The 22,726-nt window shown below is 39.3% G+C and overlaps 1 protein-coding gene across 1 annotated transcript in view; it reads right to left on the bottom strand.

Annotated features, from left to right (window-relative positions):
- Window positions 1–6,915: 6,915 nt before the first annotated feature.
- Window positions 6,916–22,726, bottom strand: part of LOC106963493 (voltage-dependent calcium channel gamma-2 subunit-like) — a 44,186-nt gene continuing 28,375 nt past the window's right edge. The window contains exon 2 of the mRNA XM_015058424.1: window positions 6,916–7,375. Within this exon, the coding sequence (XP_014913910.1) occupies window positions 7,149–7,375 (227 nt within the window). The 3' untranslated portion in view covers window positions 6,916–7,148. The remainder of the gene's footprint in view (window positions 7,376–22,726) is intronic.

The raw sequence follows: 22,726 nt of genomic DNA, 5'->3' as shown, positions 1-22,726 counted from the left end.
CCGCTTGATGTTCACATACATATTTGAGAGTTGAAGGACCAGAGAGCTTTGGTTTGTCTGCTTTAATCAGACACTAGTTCGGTTGAAGTGACCACTGAGGTGATTTGAATGCATATGTGAACGAGACCGTTCCAAAAGCAGGAAGTGGACTACAGTGCAGGGAATTCTGGGTAAATACGACCAAAACAAATGCACAAGTCTACTGCAGCTGGGACAAATGGCTTGTGAAAAGAGAAATCCTCCAACCGCGAAACGCCACTCCATTTTTGTTTACATTTTGTGATGAAGGAAGTTGAGCTCAATATGTTTTTGTCGTTTCATTCAGTGGTTTCTGGTGCAGCGCCCCCACAGGCCAGGAAGGGAACAGTTTTTTTTTAAAGTGTTCATTTGGTTTGACACAATGCAGTGCGGAGGTGAACCACAGCAGCTGAAAATATAACAAATGCTGCAACTTTGGGCCCCAAATCGAACCGAATCTCCTGGACTACCAGGTGTGAAAACACCTTAAGAATAATGGATTCCATTAACTTTTTGCATTCAAATAATCTGGACCCACAAATCAGAAGAAAGTTAAAGCCTAGACTTAGAAGTTGCAGGTAGAAATCTGTTTGGCTACTCTAGTACAAAAGCATAAACGTCTGCTTCAAAGCTCTAAACTATGTCAAAAATAACACGAGAAGGATTTGGAGTTTCACAGAAAGCTGAGTGAAAGCTCAGTAATGATCTTTTCTGTGATGCATCCAAGGTGGAGTAAATGAAAAGATAATACGCCCGTCTGTAACCCTGAAAGCACATTTCAGTTACTTAATTTATACGGGATTTATTCTTTGAGCTGTGCAATGTGGACTGGATGTTTTTCCTTCAACTTTGCTTTTGGCTGCAAATGTTTTTGCAAAAAGAGTCAGACCTGAATCTTGCTTGGAGGCATGGCAGGTACATAAATGTTCACCTGTAAAGTTACGCAGATGAATGAAGATTATAAGTTAGTAAAATTCAATTTGTTCTGATCTCTGCTTGTTAGGAGGGCGAACTCCCTCTCCTCTGTTTTACCACCTATTTATTCCCCTACAATAACACATAAAGTTTGAGGACTGGTGTTCACTCGTCAATCAGGACAAAAATTATTGGCCATTAATTTACTGGTCCATTATTTCTATGCGGTGTGTTTTATGTGTTGGTCAACGGGTTCATCATTTGCGGAAATATGATAAAGCACTGTGTCATGGAGAACTGCGAAAAACACAAAATCCTCCAGGTGTTTCTGCTCTGGTTTCTAGTGCAAATGTCAATTAATTTATTTAGGTAGCACATAAAAGCAACACATGTTGACCAAAGTGCTTTTATAAGGTTAAAACAAAATACAAATATGCTCCAATATGCTGTTTGAATCAAATGCTAAAGAATAAAAGTGGAATTAATACTTTTTAAAAATCTGTATTACACAATTATTTACTGAAAACAAACTCCCAGTGACTTGTAAGTTAGTTTTGTCTATTTTTAGATGCACTAAAATATTTGGGAGGTTTGCACCGATCCACCTTTTCACTTCTGATACTGATACCGATGTCTGAGATCTAGTATCGGCCGATACCGATCAAACACATTTTTTTATAAACCCAGACATAAATGTACTGCATTAAAAATGTATTTCATAACTCTGCACCAGTGCAGCTCAGTTAAATACACCAGCAGCTTCACAAACTTGATCAAACATGTAAAAACAACTTTAATTTGTTCAGTCAGAGAAATTAGGAGGATAAAATAAATAAACTGAAACTGACAAAATAATGTAAAAATAAACTGCAACAAACATTTCAGAAAATTAAGTTAGGAAATCTTGATGTAATGTAAAATATAGAATTAGAGTGAATAGATCTGCCCTCATGGATTAGCCATAAGAATTGTTTCAATATTGGGTTCAGATCTTATATTTGCACCAGAAACTAGACCAAAACTACCTGGTAGTATTTTGTGTTTTTGCGGTGTACGGGATGCCTGAGGAGCCGAACGGATAGTAAACTGTTCTGCTGAGAACGAATGCATCCCGCTGTCATGTGACAGCCGGGCATGGCTGCTGTGGAAGCTGATATCACGCCCTGCCTCTGGCCTACACGCCCTCGCCCCAGACCCATCGATTTTATCGGGCGACACCAAAGCCAGCTCAGGCCAGCGTCCAGAACCCCGCGACACCCCGAGGGCGACGAGAGCCTCGTCAATGTCAGAAAACACTCCCAGATCAGCTCATAACGCCGTGAAATGGAGACGGAAGAGGCAGAAACGTTTGCCAAGCAGATTGAAATGTTCTGGATCAAATATTCTAAAAATGGAGTTGATGTTGTGGGATAGATGGCTGCAGGCAGCAGTGGGACTCGTTGCTTTGCCATAATTCAATACTGTTTAGACATCCACCCACTGAAAACAGGCTAGAGGTGACATACAGGCACACAACCACACCTAAGGGTAATTACAAATCTCCAGTCAGGCTGACATACCACAAGCTTTTGAGTATTAGAAGGAAACCATAATACCATAAAACCATAATATACTATGAGTTACATTTAGATTTTTTTTTTATTGTTACATGTTCAATTCCCATTAATATTGTGTAGATGTGGTTTTATTTTTTCTACATGATCGTGGATTATAGGATATTTCATATAAGGCCCTGGGCTTTTGCCTCTTCCTATACTGTTATAATTATTTTTTTCTTAAAGGTGACCTCTTATGCTTCATTACATTGTTTGCACAAAATCATTCTTAGATAATGAGATTTTAGCCTGCTCAATTCAGAATGAGCTGTTTTAGGGATTCTGTCACTTTAAATCCACGCCCCTACACTTGTGTTGCTAGGTGACGGGCAGAACTCAGCTGGGGTTGCTAGGTAACGGGCTGTGTCTTCTGATTTGTGACATTATTTTCTGAAGGTATTTAAAATGGCTCATATCCCAGACACCAAAAATCATTAAAGTATTGACAAAAACTATCTGGGTTGTTTTTAAAATGTTTGGACTGTTTTAGGACCAGGAGAAATCCAAATAGAAGTATAAAAACATGCAAAATGAGAATTTTACATAATACCTTAATATGTTTCATCTTTATTTTAATTGTGTACAATAAGCTAAGCTAAACATAAGATGTAGAAAAACTTCACTGAATAAAGGCTTTTTCTGGGTAAATATGAACAAAACAAATGCAAATTTAACGTTAGCGTGAGAAACGGCTTGTAGTCTTTTACCACGACAAGAGAAATCCTACAACCGATAAAATCTGACACCACTCCACTTTTGTTTACTTTTCATGAAGAAGGAAGTTGCGTTCATGTCGTCTTTGTGTCGTTTTCTTTGGTGGGTCTTGGTGCAGCGCCACCACAGGTAAGGAGGGGAACAGGTTTGGTTCGCTTTCACACTGCAAGCTGAAAATGTAACAAATGTTGCAATTTTCCTCCCAAATGGAACCAAATCTACCAAACGATCAGGTGTGAAAACACCTTGAAACCACTTTGGTTCATTGTCAATTTTAAAGACTCATTTGTTTCCATGTTTTAACCATGTCAGCATTTCTCTTCTGAAGGGTTTCCATGAATGAATACAAATTATTGTATTTATATGATTTTTGGCTCTTCTGGATTTCATTAAGCAGTTCTCTTTTTTCAAATCCTGATGAAGGAATAATGAAATCCAATTAAATTTGGGATTTAAGCTGATCAGTCCTGCTTGGCCTCACCTGGCCTCTGCGTCTCGTTGAAGTCATGTTTTGCGGTTATAGTATTAGCGTGTTGCGTAACTGGGCGTTTTCTTGCCTCTTTCATCTCCTCTCAGCTGCTTAGCGCCCAGTAGAGCAGCGGATGATGGGAGCTCCAACACGGCATGATCTAAAAACCCACTGGCGCTTCAGCGTGCCTCAGCTGGCTTATATAACCCAGCGTGGATATGCAAACTGCCTGGCTGCTGGGGGAGCGGAGCGCACACACCACACACAGTCGGTTCATCAACGTTTGAGTGTTTAGCAGAATAAAGTCAGGATTTGATTTTTTTTCTGCTTGGCAACCGCGTCATCAGAAACCCTCTCTCCTCCTCGCCACGCTTCGTGATGACATCAGCACGATTTTTGGGCCAGCGAGTTCCTCCGTGATGTAATTTCCGGCGGGTCTTCACCTGAAGTGACTTTTTTTGTTGTTGCGTAACTCAACCAATTTTTCAGCCAGTCTTTTTTTTCTCATTATGGAAACACCAGGTGGGCCAAACAATTTAAATATTGTGGGTTTGTATTTGATACTAATTTAACATTCAAATGTCCTGTTAAGAAAATAACAAAACTTCTTAAGTTTAATCTTGGAAGATGCTGTTTGCTTAACTTGGACTGTAAAAATATTCATGAACGTTATGACTTTGTCTCATAAAACATGAAATACCAAGTATTAACTTGAAATAAGACAAAACCGAAGTTTAAGTATTTTTTCTGCTAAATATAGGAGCTTGTTTTAAGTAAATAATTCCTTAATATTGCAGTAAAATACCAGATTCTCCGGCAGATTTTTCACTAATGAAAACACATTTTTCCCTTGTTCTAATGTGAAATTATCTGCCATCGTTGTCTTTAAGGACCACCAGATTTCATTTTCAGTGAAAAATACCAGAGAGCGCAAGACCGGATGAATCTTTTAAATAATTTTCTACTAGCTTACGGTGCATTCACAGCAGCCGTGTTTAGTTTGCTTTAATCCAACTCATTTGTTTAGGAAGTCTGGTTCCTTTGGGAAGCTGTGTGTGTGAAATCAAATAAAAAAGCGAACTCTGGTCCACCTACAAACTTCAGTCTCTGTTCAGTTAAAATGAACACTGGTGCCGTTCAAATGCATTTGTGAACGTCAAGTGGACCACTCCAAAAGCTGGAAGCAGATTATAGCACAAGGCATTCTGGGTAAATACAACCAAAACAAACGTGAGTGCAGCGCTAGAGAGAGAAATCCTATAACCACCAAAATCTGATGCATTTTTGTTTACATCATGTAAAGATGGAAGCTGCGCTCAGTGTCTTCTTCAGAGGTTTTTTGTTGTTTCCTGCAGTGGTTTTTGTTGCAGCGCCACCACAGGTGAGAGTTTTTAAATTGGTTTGGGTTTGAGCAGTGAGAATGAGAAGCACAGCAGCTGAAAATTTTACAAATGTTGCAATTTTGATCCCAAACTGAATTGAGTCTGTCAGATTATTAGGTGTAAAAACACCCCTAAAATTAAATTAAATTATGGCTCCTAGAAAATCAAATTCTTATTTTTATTCTGTCTTTGTTTACTGAGCTGAACTTTTGTGCTTTATGGCTTTTCAGTCTTTAAATTTGTGACTTGATATGATCTTTTTAGACAAAAAAATGATTTTTATTTATTATTATTCTCTTTGTTTTGGAAGAAGCTTGTTAATTTGTCTGTATTTATATTTATATTGACTACAGATGGCTAACTCTGGCATATTATGTGCACTGTCCCTTTTGAAATTCATAAACTACAACAACACATTTGCATCGGCCTCCTGTGACCCCATCGTGCACCGAGCACAGAAAAAAAAAGGAGATCTTGAAGTGTAACGCTATGAATCACCACGACTGTAAGTGCAACGCAATAGCAGGAGTGTGAGGGTGAAGAGATGCAGAGAAAGACGGCGATCAAGAGAGGCCTGACCTATATAAGAACGAGGCTGAAATATTTATGGATGTGAGTGTCCTAATTGGCAAGCCACTGGGAGGAGCGCGGCAAAGAGGTTAACGTACACTCAAAGAACACGGCGGATCATCCCCGCCCTGATGGACGCCTCATTACGACTCCCACCTCCCGCCGCCGCGGCTCCGGCTCAGTTAGAACCATTACCAGAACCGTTGTCATAACCCCTCTCCATCGCACAGACGGACTGGAACAAGCGCTCAGAGCGCTGAGTCAAACGCAGCCTAATTGGCCGGGTTTATCTCCAGCGCTGGCACGCACGGCGCTGCGCTGCTGCGCTGCGAGAGGCCGCCATGGCTGTCGCCCGCAGTGGGAGATGATCAGAGCGACGCTTTCTGATCACTGAGAGAAAGACCTGAGGGACTCCAACCGTCCCCATGTCTGCAGAGGGAGGCTGAGGGCCGAGCTCATTCAAAATAACATAAAATGACGAGAATAAAGTCATAATAAAATCTGTTCAATATGAAGACAAGAGCTGGGGACTTACTATTTACACTTCAGTAACTGTTTTTAAGTACTTTACTTTTAGAAATATTTTTACTACGCTTTTTACTTGTACTTGAGTAATTTTATTATAAAGTATCTCTACTCTTACTTGAGTAAAATTTCTGGATCTTCTACCCACTAAATGAAAATAAACACGTTTTTAAAATTCACCACACAGACCTGCAGTTTCTGTTAAAGTTTCATCAGTTTTTTGTTGACAGAAACTGATTTGGAAACATTTTATTTTGCCTGATTTTGATATTTTTTTGTTATTTATATAAATTATTGTGATTTTGGTCTTTAAAATATAAAAATTTCCTCTGAACATCATGTTTTGGTCCATCTGATGATGTCATTTTTAAATATTAAATGATTTGATCAGTTACTCAGTACGTCAGTAAACTTTTTGCCAAATACTATTTTACTCTTATTTCTGTAATTTATTGGACGGTTATGTTTTACTCTTACTTGCGTTGAGTCTTTGGTTTCTCTGTCCTCCTTTGATTATGACTTTATTGTTACAATAAACACTCCGTCGTTTTAGGGCTTCACTAAGAAAATTAAAACCTTTAAATTACAAGAATAAAGTTTTAATAATAAAAAAGCTGTAATATTGCCAGAATATTGATGGGAGATTATTTCATGGGAGATAATCTGCTAATGGAACTTTTTCATCAATAATTACTGACTTAAAAGAAGCTTTGATAACTTACTGAAAGTGAGTTTTGTCTTATTTCAAATGTAGTCAGATATTTTGAGTATAAACTACATTAAAACACTGGGTAAGATGTTGTGTTTTCAGTGTGTAGCTCTTCCTGAGCTGCTGTGATGTTTAGGATTTGTAATCAAATGACTCCGACAAGCATCTCTGTCTTGCTTGCACAAAGGGGATGGGAGCAGAAATCGATGTGCTGTGTTTACAGGGCGCACAGCTGACGGTAACACTGCACGTTATGTTACACACAGCTGAGCAGAGGAACAGACGAGCTGCTTTTGGCTCGGCCCGGTCCGGCCGGCACTGCTGGCATCAGGCGCCGTCTGAGCAGAGGAGCAACATGGAGCAGGACGCAGGTGGAGGAACGTCTGGTACTCACGTAAGAAGTACTCTGATGGATCCGCTTCGTAATCCGTTTCCTCGGGAAAGTGGTCTATCTGTTTACACATTCCTTTGAAGTTTCCTGCAGGGAAGAAACACAGAAAGTTGGAGGGAGTTAACCCACAGTTAGACAAAGAACGGGCAGAGGAAGGCTGGCTGTAAATAAAAAATGGTTTTCATTAGGGGGATAAATTCATTTTACAGATTAATTACATTTTTGGGTTTTAGAATATTTAATTTTGGGGAATATCTGGATGTTTATCATTGACACACTTCTTGGGTTTCCGTAGTTCAGAGTGATGTCAGCACTCCCAGGGCGGCCATCTTGTTTTACATGTTATGTTTATTCAGGTCAACTATACGACAAAATATAAGGGTCGAAGTATTTTATAGTTTAATTACCAGAACAAAGTTAGAATTTTATGAGAACTCCAACACCAAAAATAAAAAATTAAATGAGGATTGTTGAGCATCTTGTGAAGTGATACAGAAGTTTTACAGATAATGCTAAATACTTTATAGGAATACTTCACCTTTTAGCACATCTGCATCAAATTGTTATCAGTACCAGGATTTTTAAACTATCATGCAAACAACCGAGTCCATTTGGTCATAATCAAATCCTGCATCTAAGCTTTTTTTCCCCTATTAAAACGTCTTTTTCAAGATATGTTTTTCTGCTAATATGTTCTCACAATAAAACAAAAAATTCTCAAGGAAGAAAAAGTTATGTGATTATTTTTATATATTAATGACATAAATGACATAGGCCTAAGAATATTTATTCATTTAGATTGTGATATAGAGTGACACAGGATTACAATTTAAAGCCAGAATTCTGAGAAAAATCTGAATTCTGAGATTAAAATTAAAATTCTGAGAAAACAGAATTCTGACATTAAAGACAGAATTATAAGAAAAAGTCAAAATTCTGAGATTAGAATTTAATACATTTCTTTGTTTATTTTTTTGTTGGCCCTAATCTTCTTCTGTTGAAGTTTTCTGTAAAGCCAAACATCCCAGCCCTAATATTCAGCAGAAAAACATCCAAAGGAGAAATTAATTTGGATTTAATTTCCTGTTTGCCTCCATATTTGTTTCATTTAAACAGATTACCGTTGGTTCTGGCTGCTTCCTTCTGGCTTACAGGTGGGTTTAATCTGATCATTTAAGTGATATCAAGTAGCGCCCAGCCCGGATCGCGTCAAAGCAGCGAATATTAGAGGCTCCGTTTGAAGACCTGCAGCAGTTGGCGGCTTGTAAACAAGAGCGCAGCAGCTGCTGCGACCTGGAGCCGCTCCAGCTGCGGCGCAGCGGCAACCTCAGGCCCAACACCTCTCTGTCCAGAACCGCCCGCCCCGGTGTGTCCTCCCGCTCCGGGACACGAGGCGGTTTGACACTGATGAGGTCACTCCAGGTGGCGCTGGCAGGGGGAGGCCTCTGTAAGGCGGCCATAACGGCGACCTGGTTCTTCAATGGCGGCAAGCAGCAGGCAGACGCCGGGGCATTTGATTGGACCAGATTAGTGTTTCATAAACGTTTTCATCTCCTCTCCCACCGGTGTCCCGCTAATTAGGGGAGCAGGTGTTGGTTGCTATGGCGCCAGGTGTTGCAGGGCAGGTTTTGGCAGCGGGGTGTGATGGACACGGCGGGGTGAGCTTTTTACCTTGTGAACGATCAAGAGGTGGGTAGAGTCGCTAAAAGTTGTACTAAAGCACAACTTTAACATATTTTTACTCAACTACTGAGGAACTGACCAAAACATTAATCATTAATATTTAAACATTACTGCCAACAGAACCAACAGAACAAGATTTGGTTTTATCGGGACATTTTCGACATTTTTCTCCTTCTATAATTCTGCTATTATAGCTAACTTTTTGTTAGCATATTTCCTCATGAAAACATTTCTGATGTTCTGGTTCTTATGCTAAAGCTAAATATGGCTGAAAAACTTCTCACAATATCTGAATGTTTTTACATTTATTTTGAATATGTAAACAATACCTGGGCTTTCTATTTGTTGCATAATATCATAGATCTCACAATAACAAATTGAAGTTAAGGATGCACAATAACTATAACAAATAAATATAAGAATTTAATATCAGTCGATATCGATAATCATCTATCGATAATTTTGTTGTTTGGTTTAAATATCTGAAGTACTGCCATCCTGGTGGGATGAGTTTAATGTTTCAGCTACAGTTTTCACTGCACACTAATAAAACATGAAACTTCTGCTGCGCAAGCTAACATGTTGTTGCTAGGTAACCAAAGAGTGAGTGAGTTGCTAGGTAACCAAAGAGTGAGCAGAAGTGTTGATTCCACCAACTTTTTTCAGCTAGCAGTGAGAAATTGAACAGCTAAAGTTTTTCCTCTGCCTACATAATATTGAATATCCTATCATTTATCTATTGATATTGATCACGTATCTGTTATTGATTTATTGTCCAGTCTTAAATCTACCTCACAAATTATCACCAGATTTGTGACTGACCAATGAATTATGCAACCTTGTTTTTCTCCAACTTCCAAACAAGCGTGGGAGCCTCTGGACTAATATTCCCACTAATCCCACTTAGTCCCAATCCATCGTTCTGTAACACTTATTTTTTTCCTGCTCAGCGTTGGCACATAATCAAAAAAACATCGATTTCGTTCCACAGGTTTTGTAGCAATTAGAACAAGCATGTGGGTTAAAAAAGAGGAGAATTTCACGGAGTATGGTAGGGAGAGATAATAGCAGGAAGAGCAGGTAACAGAAAGGCTTTGAAGGACAGGGAGCAGGAAGACGGGGAGGAGGTGGAATACATCAGTTTTAAGTGGTACAGTAACTGCTGAGCCGTGAAAAAGCCCTCTAGAGTTTAACAGAGCTGCACACTTTTTGAACTTGATGCTCCGATCAAAGTTCCTTCAGACTGGAGATTAGAGTCGGGTTCTCTGTAATCAGCTGGAAGGTGAACGCTGAATCTTACTGAAAATAAAAGGCACATAATCCACTAAAGCTTTGTTCACACACCGCTGAAGGTGTCAACCCGCCGCCTACCTGAAATAACAATACGTCCGTCTGAAGCGGGGTTGCCAGATCTGAATAAAACCCACCAACTCCAAAAGAAATCAACCCAAATCTCAGCCTCTAATGAAACTCTTCCGGGAACTCTGTAGCTGTCTGCCATCTTGGTAGGTATCCGAAACCACTTGTCATAACAGTTGCTATGACAACAGTAAACAAGCCAACAAGTTTAGAGCTAGCTCCCACCTCGTTCTCATCTAATTCATAAACAATATAAAAACATTATAACTCCATTATAATTTTTAAGTCCTCTGACTTCCTTTGTGCTGGTTGCTTTGTGTTCTGCTTTCCTACCAAGATGGCGATTCAGTGGCGTGGATCACGGTTCAAACTTATGAGAACACATTTTCTGCCACTTAATGACAACTATTTCCAAATCATTTTCCTCTGAACTCTTTCTAAAAACTCATCAAATGTTGCAAACAGCAGCCCAAATTTAAAGAACTCGTCCAAAGTTGTTTTTACCAGCCCGATGTGTTTGAAAACAGCAGCAACGTGCACACTTCTGCCTCCTCTCTGACCGTTTCAGGAAGATGACTTGTGTTTACATACGGCTGCTTTACTCCGTCCCAGTGGAGCTGTCTGGGCTAACCAGCAGCAGCAGAGGCGCCATGTGTGTCCTAATAACGTTATGAAGTAGGTGCAGGATTTGGTTTGCAGCTGGCCGACCCGTCAGCAGCTATTGGGAGGGGAAGGACTTCAATTAACGTGTTGAGAAGATTTATATGACAGGCACTGCTGTAAATGTACTGCGTCTTGTAATGCATGTCAACACAGCAGGTTGCTAACATTAAAACAACATCATGAATGTCAGCGCAGGGATGCAACAACCTTACTAGGTATTTTTAAATAGTGACAATATCTTTGTCACCAAGATAGTTAGTGTAAATATCTTAGTACGCTTGAAGTCTGAGTCAGAATGCATTTATTGTTATTGTACAGAAGCACAACAACACTTCGTTTCAGTAGAGCCAATCCAAGAAGACGGGGTTCCTGCGACGCTCATTTACAAGTAACTTTTTATCAGATATAGATTATTGGGTAACATTTTGTTTGATGGGATCTGCATAAGACTGACATGACCTGTTATAAACATAACACCTGTTATAAACATGAAGGAGTGTTTGTGACTGTTGTCAGGAAGTGCAATTCGGTAAATAATGACACTTTTAATGCAAAGTCTCATTTAAAGTGTCATTATTTACCAAATTACACTTCATAAACATTCATAGACAAATCCTTCATGTTCATACCAGGTGTTATGTTTATGACAGGTCATGTCAGTCTTATAAAGTCAAATAAAATGTTACAGTCAATAATTCCTTAATATTGATGAAAAAGGTCCTAGTCTCACTTATAACATGAGAAAAATGTCTTGCTGTAAATTAAATAATCTGCTAATCAATACTAAGGAATTATTGACTTAAAACAAGCTGCTATATCTTGATGAAAAGTTACTTATAAGTTTGTTTTGTCTTATTTCAAGTGTACTCATAAGTCAGAAACCTGTGTTTTCTTATGTGACTTTTTAACCAGACGAGTGTTACAAATAGCTTTCTATACTGTGAGGCTTGTGAATGTTCGTATCCATGTCATTTTTTTCCCAAGCAGGTGATTATAGATGAGTTTGCAGGCGGATCTTCTTGGTGCTGCTCCCACAGACCGATGCGCCTCCATGTCGCTATAAGGAGCTACATGCTAGCCCCCTGCCTCCCCTTCACTTCACTTCACTGCCACCAGCCTGCAGAGACTGAGGGCCACTCAAGAGTGGAGTGCAGCAAAGAGAGAGGAGGCTTGTTGTGGCAAGGAGACAGAGGGCGTGTGTGTTGAAGATTTATAGTCGCACAACACAGCAAGGCTCTGGACCGAGTCCTGAGGGACCGGGGTTTATCCGGTCAGCTCGTTTTCAGGCACAAACACAAACCGTGTGGACTGACTGTTCATGACGCCGTGACGTAGCCTTGATGCTCTTTATTCATGCTGCTGAGAGGAAGGAAGTTTTCCCCAGGCTGCGTTCAGGTGGAGGTGCAGAGTTCTGGTCCAGCTCCAGCTCAGATGAACACAACTGGTACTGCAGACACGGATCCTGGCTTCCAGTTATTAAACAGCAGCAAGGCCATCAATGCCTCTCCTGCAGCCCTACTGGGGAAAAGAAACGTGGTCTGGAATGTTGCTCTAAAGTTTCTGTCACTTTTGAGGCAGAAACATAGGAAGGAAACGTAGGACGTAGGAAGGAAACTGCACCGATTTCCTTTATTTTGGGAGATATAAAACGGATCTACTGATTTCCTCTTCTGCCACAAAAGTCTGGAAATCAACCACTCTCCCCTATTTACTGCAACTTTCATGCAATATTTAGCGACATTTCAGACAAACAAAATCTGCTGTGTTAATCTTGCCTACCAAGATGGCGGTTCAGTTGTGCAGAAAACTTCGTCCACAACCGGTGGCAAAAAGTTACGTTTAATGTCATCGCAAATATTTCTAAATTACCACCACAAAATCTGTGATATGATTATCACAAAATCACAAAAACAATCATGAAATTCTGCTTTACGAGGTGAAAACATTATTTAATTTTAAGAATTAAAATGCAGACACAGCTATTTATTAAACGTTAAACACTTTGTTTGGGTTTTATCAATACATTCAGAATCTTTCTTTAAGATACAAGGTCTTCATTTTGCCCAAAATGAAAATGACTTTGACACCTTAAAGTGTCTTCTTTAAAATAAAATAAAAAAATCATAATTAATCTGAAAGGAATTATGCAGCATTTTATTTGAACTCAGCTCTGAAGTTGAATTGGAAAGTTAAGAGATTCTCATTAACCAACATAAATGCTTCACATCATCAGAAGATAACCTGAGTAAGTCCAAAAAAGGAAGTTTTCAAATGATGATCCAAATCAAGTCGGCCCTCTGGGAAAAGTAATTGACCTTCTTGTCAAATCATGAATGAACTGATTGAACTACAGTTGTTAGAAAGTTGAGCTCAATTTCCCAGGCATGATTATCACCTGACCTGGAGATGTAATAACGAATGACAGCTGAAAGCTCTCAAAATGCAAATCATTTTCTGAAAAAATGTAAAATAAAAAAAAAAAACAGAAGAAAGTGGCTGACATCTCTCAGTCTGAAAAGGATTATGAAGACGTTTCTAAGACCAAGGAGAGAAAACATGCAGCAAGAGAGATTATTACATAAAAATCACCCAACCAGGAAATCATAAACCAACCCAGAAAAACCCAGAAAGTTCTGTGAGATTTAACAGCAGGAAACAGAAACTGGGCAAAGATGAAATCTATGAGAACGAAAAGCTAAAACCTCCAAAATATTCTTTTCACTGGCAAAACAAAACTGGATCATTTCTGGAAGGTGTGTGTGTGATCGCCTAAAACTAACACAGCGATTCAGAAACAGGAAGTGGACTATACCGCTGGGCATTCTGGGTAAATACAACCAAATACTACGGCAAAAATGGTTTGTGATTTTTAAGAAAAGACAGAAGAGAAATCCTACAAAATCTGATAAAATCACGGTTGCGCTTGGTGTCTCCTTCAGAGGTTTTCTTGTGTTTTCCGTCAGTAGTACTTGGTGCAGCGCCCCCACAGGCGAGGAGGGGAACAGGTTTTCCAATTAGTTTGGATGTTTTGACGGTTCGGTGCACCGATTACAGTTTTCTGGTTGATCTTTAAGAAGTCAGATTTTGGCCGATACCAATTTTTTCTTTCTGGAATGTCACTAAATATAGTTAATTACAAATGTGTAAGTAGCTACATTTGTGTGGTTGATTTGTAGACATTTCTTGAGGTCGATAAGATCAGGGGATAAGATCGGCTTCATGTGTAAACATCAGCCAATCACCAATCTTCCAAATTTAACTAAATCAGTGCTGATAAATCAGTGCACCCCTATTTGACAGTTCAATGTGAAAACAAACAGCTAAAGCTGAAAATGTAACAAATTTTACCACTTTTGTTGCCAGTTGCACCGAGTCTGAGTAACTTTAATGATTTGGAACAACGGTGTTGATAACAGAGAGACAGAAAAAGAGTTGTTGGAGTTTTTGCTGCTGATTGTGACTCTGCTGCCATAATACATGACGGACTCTGTAACACTGACGGTGTGCTGGTCCTGACTGCAGGTAGAATGAAAGTGAGACTTGTCAGCTTCTTCCTGGACGCCATATGAGAGAGACATCCGGGTCAGAACTGCCCACTCATGACACGGATCAAATGGACCCACAGCTGCCACAGCTCCACACAGACAAAGGTTCTGATGAGACACAAACACGTAGGAGGCGCCTGGTGGAAAGGGGAGGGCGAAGCGGCGAGGAGGCTGCAGGGGGTCAGAAGGACTTGACTGAGTAGGAGGTGCCGTTTAAAACAGACAGAGTTCGAAACGGTTAGAGACGGAGAAGATTGGAGCTCGCTTTGGATCCGGCAGTAGGCGGCATTCTCGAAAACTTTCCTGTTGGCCACTGAGTGCGTCAGCATCCAGATCCCCCATCCCTTCATCCCTGCCCCCGTGTCCTCCTCTTCCTCCCACCTCCGTCCTCAGTCCCAACAGCAGCCGTTGCCATGTGGACATCAGAGAGCTTTTCGCTTCAGTTGCCATGGCGATCTGGGCCCGTACGAGGCAGAGGCCGACACGGACAGAGATGCTGGTGTGTTTTTAACACCTGTATTTCCTTTTCTAATGTGCGCAAAACTTTTTTGATACTCCGCCAATGTTGAAAAAACAGTTTTGTGATCGCGGTGTTTCTTTTAAATAGCAAAAGCGACTGAAATCACACGTGAATAAGTTTGTTCACGCTGTAAGCCTTTAAAAAACATGCTGCGCCATCATCCTAAAACCACTTCCTGTTCATCATTTCCACCAGCAGTAACATCCAGTTGTTGATCATGTGACTCATGATGTGAAAAAATTTGCTTATTGACAATTTGCCGTTTTTTAAATACACTAATTTCAATACAACCGAAAACCACCTCACCCAGCGCAAAAACGTTTAATCAAAAAACTTTTTTCAAAATTGGCATGTTTCCATTAAACAGATGTATATTAATAATTCCAATTTGTTGTCAATTATGTGGTTAGTGGAAATGCAGCTAGTGACACATAAAGACAGTTACAAAGTCAGCCTTCTATCACCTGAAGAACATTTCCAGGATTAAATGACTAATGTTCCAACAAAATCTACAGAAACTCATCCGTTCATTAATCTATATGATCCAGAAGTCTGCTGCTCGGGTTCTGACTAAAACCAGGAAGACAGAGCACATCACCCAGACCTAAAGTCCTTCCACTGACAGAATAGGCTTTAAAATACTGCTGATAGTTTATAAATCACTGAACGGCTTGGCAACACAACACATTAAAGATCTGCTGTTGTACCAACCTTCAGACCTCTCAGATCGTCATACGTGTTCATGTACATGAATCCCTGTGGATGAAAACGTAACGTGTTCCTGAATGTTACACGGCAACAACCTCTGGCTCCTTCTGAACCGCCTCCCAGCAGGAAGACACAACTCCTAATCGCCTTATTCATCTTCATAATCTCAATATTTGTCTTAGTAATGAGCCTGCAGAGCCAGGGAGGACCTTATCGCTACGCCTCAAATACTGCAAAAACACAAGCATGTTAGTCTAGTTTCTATTGATTTAGGTCAATAATTCATTAAAATTGATGAAAAAGTACTAATTCCACTGGAAGATGATTTCACTCAAAACATGAGAAAATGTCTTATTATTAGTGAAATAATCTGCCAATGGAACTAGAACCATTATTAACTTAAAACAAGCTCCTATATTTTGCTAAAAAGTTATTTTAGGTTAGTTTTGATTTATTTCAAGAATGCTAAGACATTTGCACTAGAAACTAGACCAAAATACTTGGTAAAATTTTGGAGGGCTACAGTTTTAGATCAGCCTTTAGCAAAATGTTGTGTAAAAAACTAATCAAAACGAGAGAGTAAGTCAGATATCTTTTCTCTGTAGAGACAAAATCTGTATTTTGAAAGATAAACACTGGGAGTGGAGTGAATTCACTCCATGAAAAGCGAGTCCAGGAGCAGGAAGAGGCGTTTTTAGGTACGACGGCTGCTGCAGCTGCAGGTGATGAGAGAGTCAGACTACAGGAGGCGGTGAGGAGCCGTCAGCTTTCAGCTCTTTGAAAGACGACTGACAGATGTTAGACAGTCGCTTGACCTCTGATGACCTGGCACCAAGTCACTGGAAGGTGGGGAGAGTGTGAAACAATCAGGACGTTTAAGATAACGATACCTACGGATTTTTAAGAAAACACTTGATCCAAAGCTTGTGTTTGTCTGTTATATTGATATTATTTTGGATAAAGATGTAAAATTTAACCTCCTGCACTACAGAAACAATATTTTTGTCTAATTTCTAGTGCAACTATCTTAAAACACTTGAAATAAGTCTAAAAATGATTTACAATAAACTTTTCAGCAAAAAATATGAGCTTGTTTTAAGTAAATAATTTCTTAATATTGATTAAAAATAACTAGTTCCATTGGCAGATTATTTCTCTTATAACAAGACATTTTCCTGATGTAATAAGTGAAATAATCTGCCAATGGAACTACCATGTTTCCCCGAAAGTAAGACAGTGTCTTACTTTCTTTTTATCCCCAAAAGCCCCACTATGTCTTACTTTCGGGGTATGTCTTATATTGGAAAAAATTTGTCGAATTTTTTGTTTTAACCATAAAATATGGAGAGGGGGACGGCACAGGCGTGGCCAGGAGGCGGCGGTCATTTGGATCAGACGGAGGCGGCAGACGCGGCGACGTATGGAGAGGGGGACGGTGCGGACGTGGGCAGGAGGCGGCGCGCAGCTAGATGAGAGGTGTTTCCCCAAAAAGTAAAACATATGTCTTACTTTCGGGGTACGGCTTATATTAGCCGACCCCCCTGATATCCCCGATACGTCTTACAATCGGGGGTGTCTTACTATCGGGGAAACACGGTAGTTCTGGTACTACGTAATAATTATTGAATAGGGAGGCTCCAGACCAGAAGCTAATGCTGCTCTAACATGTTGGTAATACAAACAAAAGCTTCTAATGTTGAACCTGAAACAGTGAAAATTTCATGAAGCAAATATTTACGGCAGAAATTACCAGTCAGTTGCTCATCCATATTTACTATTCTCTTAAAGGTGACCTATTATGTTTCGTTGAACCAGTTAGAATCGGTCTATGGTCTATACAAAACATGTTCATCACACTTTCTGCAACAAATCATTCTTAGATAATGAGACTTCAATCTGGTCACTTCAGAATGAGCTGTTTTAGGGCGTCTTGTCCCTTTAAATCCAAGTAAGCTGCTGCTGGCTACACCCCGCCAACTCATCATTTACGTTTGTATGAAAAAATGGATTTTTGAAAAGCAGAAATGGGGCCTCCTGCACAACCAGCAAGAATGCAGAAAGAGGATTCCGGATGGTCAGCCAACAACAAACACTTATCTTTTCCAGCAGCCATTGTACAGCACATACAGCAGTAAAAACCAGCTGACGAAACATGCTGGGTTTGCTAGGTAACGGGTGGAACTCTGCAGGGTTGCTAGGTAACGGGTAGAACTCTGTTGGGGTTGCTAGGTAACGGGTGGAACTCTGTTGGGGTTGCTAGGTAACGGGTGGAACTCTGCTGATTTGTGACGTTACATTCCGGAAGTTTTTTGAAACAGCTCATTTTCCAGATAGTGTTTTTTTTTTTTTTTTTTTTTTACAATATCTGCTTACTGCCCTAATTAATTATGATACATTTAAGTTTTATTTAGCATGACTCTGTCGTAGCTCACAGTTCCTTTTTTTTCTTTCTGAGCAAATCATCCCACCAGCTGGGGATCCGTCGTCACAGGGAGACGGAGGGGTTCCTCCTGCCTGGACCCATCTGTGCGACTCGGTGGAGTTTACAGGGAATGGTGGGATGAGATTTCCCAGTTTCAGGAACAGACGCACCAGTGAGTCACGGCAACACAGTGCATCATGTCCTTCTGGTTAGACTGGGTCTGGGGGGGGGGAGAGGCTTTCCCGCACTGGAACCACGCAGTGACAAATAACGGCAACACTTCACCGACGTGCATCACAATCATGTAATCAGCTCCGCATGGGGGAATGCCGATAAACACAGAGAATGCTGGGAAAACTGCAGCGAACCCTCATTAACAGTTACTTGTCAGATTTAGTTGCAAACTAAACTGTGTGTAATTTTCTATAAACACTAAATATCCCAGAGTTTTTTCCCTTGAGCTGCTGGTCAAATTTTAAAGTTGTCAGAAAGGGAACATTTTTAGTTTTGAGATCATTTTCAGCTTTTCTTTTTAAGCAACAACAAGATGATTAGCATGAACTGAATGTTTCCATCCTAATTAGTGAATTAGTTTGACATTCAGCCCAAGAATGAGTCAACGGTTCAGAGTGAGCATCTTAATGTCTGCTCTGAGATGATTTCTCTTTTATTTTTACATCGTTGTTTTCATGCAGATTAGGATGTGAAAATGTCCCCTGTCTGCTTTTATTGTGATTTATTCCTGATTTTTAACACAACAATGAACATCATGTATAGCCATTCAAGTGACGATGTAAAACAGTAATTTGCATAATAAATACGAACCAACAGAAACCAAAGATAAAACAAAACACACAAAAAACACAGCAAATATTTCAATAAGTAACTTTTTCAAGATAAAAGATCTTGATTTAGTCAATTATTCCTTAATATTGATTAAACAAAAATACTACTGGCACATTACTCCACCTAAAACAAGGAGAAACGTCTTGTTTTAAATAATAACTGTTCTGGAACAGTTTTTTTATTTTTTTTAAACCTAAAACTAGATTCCGTATATTCCATATATTTCAAATTGTGGCCCATGAGCCACACATTGGACATCCCGGTCCTGGATCTTGCTAAAGCTGGTAAATTAGTTTACTGAGAGATTTGCAATAGAAACTGGACCAGAAATACTCAGATTTAGTGTGATTTAGTGTCCAGTTTGAGTATCAGTCATAATCAAATTCACTGCGACTGAGAAATGTTCTTATTTTTTTGCATTTTTTGTTACAGTTGGCGCCTTTAAGCAGATTCTGACTCACGCTATGTTCATATGTCAGTCTCTGCAGCGCAAACAGGATGTTTCTGTCGTCCGTCTCTAGCTAAGATCACAGGCGACGCAGGACACACTCACGCCGTGTCCTCGCAGAAACGCGGCCGCTGGCTGCCAACTGCCGGTGACATGGATGGAGGGATGGATGGATCACGGCTGTGTGACTGGAGGACGTGTGCGATCGTTTTTAAAGATCAAGACGGAGCGCTGACTGATTAAAACAAACAGTGACTCTGGCAGCTTAATGAGTTTAAGACCAATCTGACAAAAAACAAGCATTTCCAGAATAAGTTTGCCAAGTTTTCTCACTTTGGAGAGAAAAACAGCACAGATTAACTGGAAAAGACACGATTATATGATATAATTTGTTACTATTTTTAATAATAACTTATGATAGTCTTCTATTTTCAAGATAAACTAAAATATAACAAAGTTTTATGTTTTGAAATGTATCTAACACACCTGACTGGTCCACCAAAAAACACTAATCTATCAAAAAACAATTTCAGTAACATTAAACGTATAAAATATAAGACGATAAATAAATCATGGAGCAATTAGGAATGATAAATATTCATTACGTTGAATCAATACAAACTAATCGTGTTAAAGTAAATCACCTTAAATTAAATGCTTAAACACAATATACAGAAAAAGCTACAAATAAACGTTTCTGCTAAGTTTTCTAGCATTTAGCAAATAGAAATTATTTTGGTTATTCTAACAAACTTAAAACAAGAAAAGTTTAATCTGGTTTAAGTTTAGACAGTGAGAAAAATGTGTATGTGTCTTATTAGGTGCATGAAAATATCTGTTTTCATCTGTAAATAACAAAACTTAGGCTTTTAATTAAACAATAAATTGCACTTTATGACAAAATGTTCAGTTTGAATATCAAACACTACAAACCTTGAAAACAATTCAAATTCAAGCATTTTCACAGTTTTCAAGCACCCTGAATTGTGTTGCAATTGTGTTCCTCCCCTCAGTGTGAATAATTCCAAACACGTCTTCCTGTTCCTGAAACTGCGCGCCTCAGCAGCACCTTTTAGATAAGGTTTTTCAGAAAAGATAAAGTCTCTCTGGAGATAAAAGTGGCAAAAAGGCCAAACTTGGCGCAGCACTTTACAGGAAGGAAATGCAGTTATGTACAGCAGGGCTGAACATAACACCAGCTCAAGTTATTCTGTTACAAAATCACATGATTCAGATGGACTGATACGGCAGGCCATTTTAACATATAATCAGTTTCACCATATTTACATTCCACATATATAACATTTGTTTTTAACTAGATGAATTACTAAACTGATATCTCTAAATATATTTTGAACAGACAGAATATCTATTTGAGAAATATCTAACTACATTCTGACTAGCATGGATGATGCTGATTTACTGCTAAGTAGCATGGTTAATTAAAGATGTTTACAGTGAATTTCTAACGACCTGAAACATGTATTTCAGCAATTAACAATTAAATTATGATTACACATGAAGTACAAAAGAACATGTTTGAAAAGCAGAAGTGGAGCCTACTGCACAACAAACAAGAATGCAGCAAGTCAACAAATTGTGTTGTCGACTTTGTTTTCTGACTTTAAAGCATTCTGGCTTGCCTTTTCCAGCAGCCATTGTACAGCGCAAAAACATGCTGGAGCTCGACTGGGGTTGCTAAGTGATGGTTGGAACTCTGCTGGGGTTGCTAGGTAACGGGCTGACTTGGGTGGGGTTGCTAGGTGCACTGCACAAACAAAATGAATTACCAACTATTTTTGGTCTAGTTTCTAGAGCAAATATCTTAGTACATTTAAAATAAGACAAAACTAACTTAGAAGTGACTTTTAAGCAAGAAATATGAGCTTGTTTTAACTAAATATGTCCTTAATATTCATGAAAAAATTAAAAAAAATTTCCCATAAGTGAAATCATCTGCCAGTGGAACAAGAACTTTTTCATGAATATTAAGAAATTATTTACTTAAAACAAGCGTCTATATCTTTACTCAGTTAGTTTTTAAAGTGTAGTAAGATATTTACACTTGAAACTAGACAAAAAATACTTGGTAAGAATTTGTGTTTTTGCAGTGTGATGGGCAATTACTGCTGATTTATGACGTTACATTTTGGAAGTTTTTTTTTAAAATGTCTCATTTTCCAATTGTCTAAAATTATGAACGTTTTTCCAAAAACAAACCCAAGTGTGAATTTTTTCAAGCTCTTAGGCTGTTTGTAGAAGCAATAGAAACCCATACGGAAGTACAAAAAAGTAAAAAATGTAGAAATAACAGACTTAAATTACCATGTGGGAAAGTCAAAATTCATTTTTAGGTTCTAGAACAGGGATGTTCACAGTGTGGCATGTGGGCCATTTTCAGCCCTCTGGATGATTTTGTTTGTCCCACAATTCAAGAATAGAAAGAATTCACAACTAATTTGAAATTTTTTGGTGAGGCTTATCACAGCAACCCTACAAGCCCTTGTTTATAATTTGGATTAACAATGAGAAACTAATTCCTTTCCTACCAAAATTAGACTACTTTGCTTTCTTAAAATATTGTGCATTTACAATATTATTGAACAGATGACTAAGATGTCTTATGTAAAAAAAAAAACCTTTTAATTAAAAAAAGTGGCTCTTGAGTTCTTCCAACTTAGCAATTTTGGTCCTACTGGCAAAAAGTTTGGACACCTCTGATACGGAATGTATTTACGGACAGTGAGATGAAACTGATTGTACGCTAAGACGGCCTGCCATATACTGATCAATACCTATGAGCCACAGGGTGTGATGTCATCAGTGGAGCGGCTCCAGTAACTGATGACTCCACATATCTGAGGTTTTCCAGTGAAGCTGAGATAACGGTGAGGAATCAGAAAATTCATCCTCACACGGTGAAAGTCACCTTCCGCCATCCGTCGCTGCCGATTACGGCAAGTTCAACGGTGAAGCTCAGCAACTCGCTGCCGCCGTAACGAACTGAACCGGTTCATCGCCCGAGCGCTGAAATGCCGACTGCGTCACTTTAGTTTCAGATTTCAGAATGTTTCAAACTCTGAGCTGAAGAGATTTGCAAGAGGAAAAAGTGAAAGGAGAGAGGAGAGAGAATCCACAATGGGGCTCACTTCCTTCCTTCCTTCCTTCCTTCCTTCCTTCCTTCCTTCCTTCCTTCCTTCCTTCCTTCCTTCCTCCCTCCCTTTCCTTCCATCTTTCCTCCCAC

This window comes from Poecilia latipinna, unplaced genomic scaffold, assembly GCF_001443285.1.
Source record: "Poecilia latipinna isolate Pla-1442-1.1 unplaced genomic scaffold, P_latipinna-1.0 Scaffold1540, whole genome shotgun sequence".
Lineage (NCBI taxonomy): Eukaryota > Metazoa > Chordata > Actinopteri > Cyprinodontiformes > Poeciliidae > Poecilia > Poecilia latipinna.
This window is presented reverse-complemented; position numbering and strand designations above follow the sequence as displayed.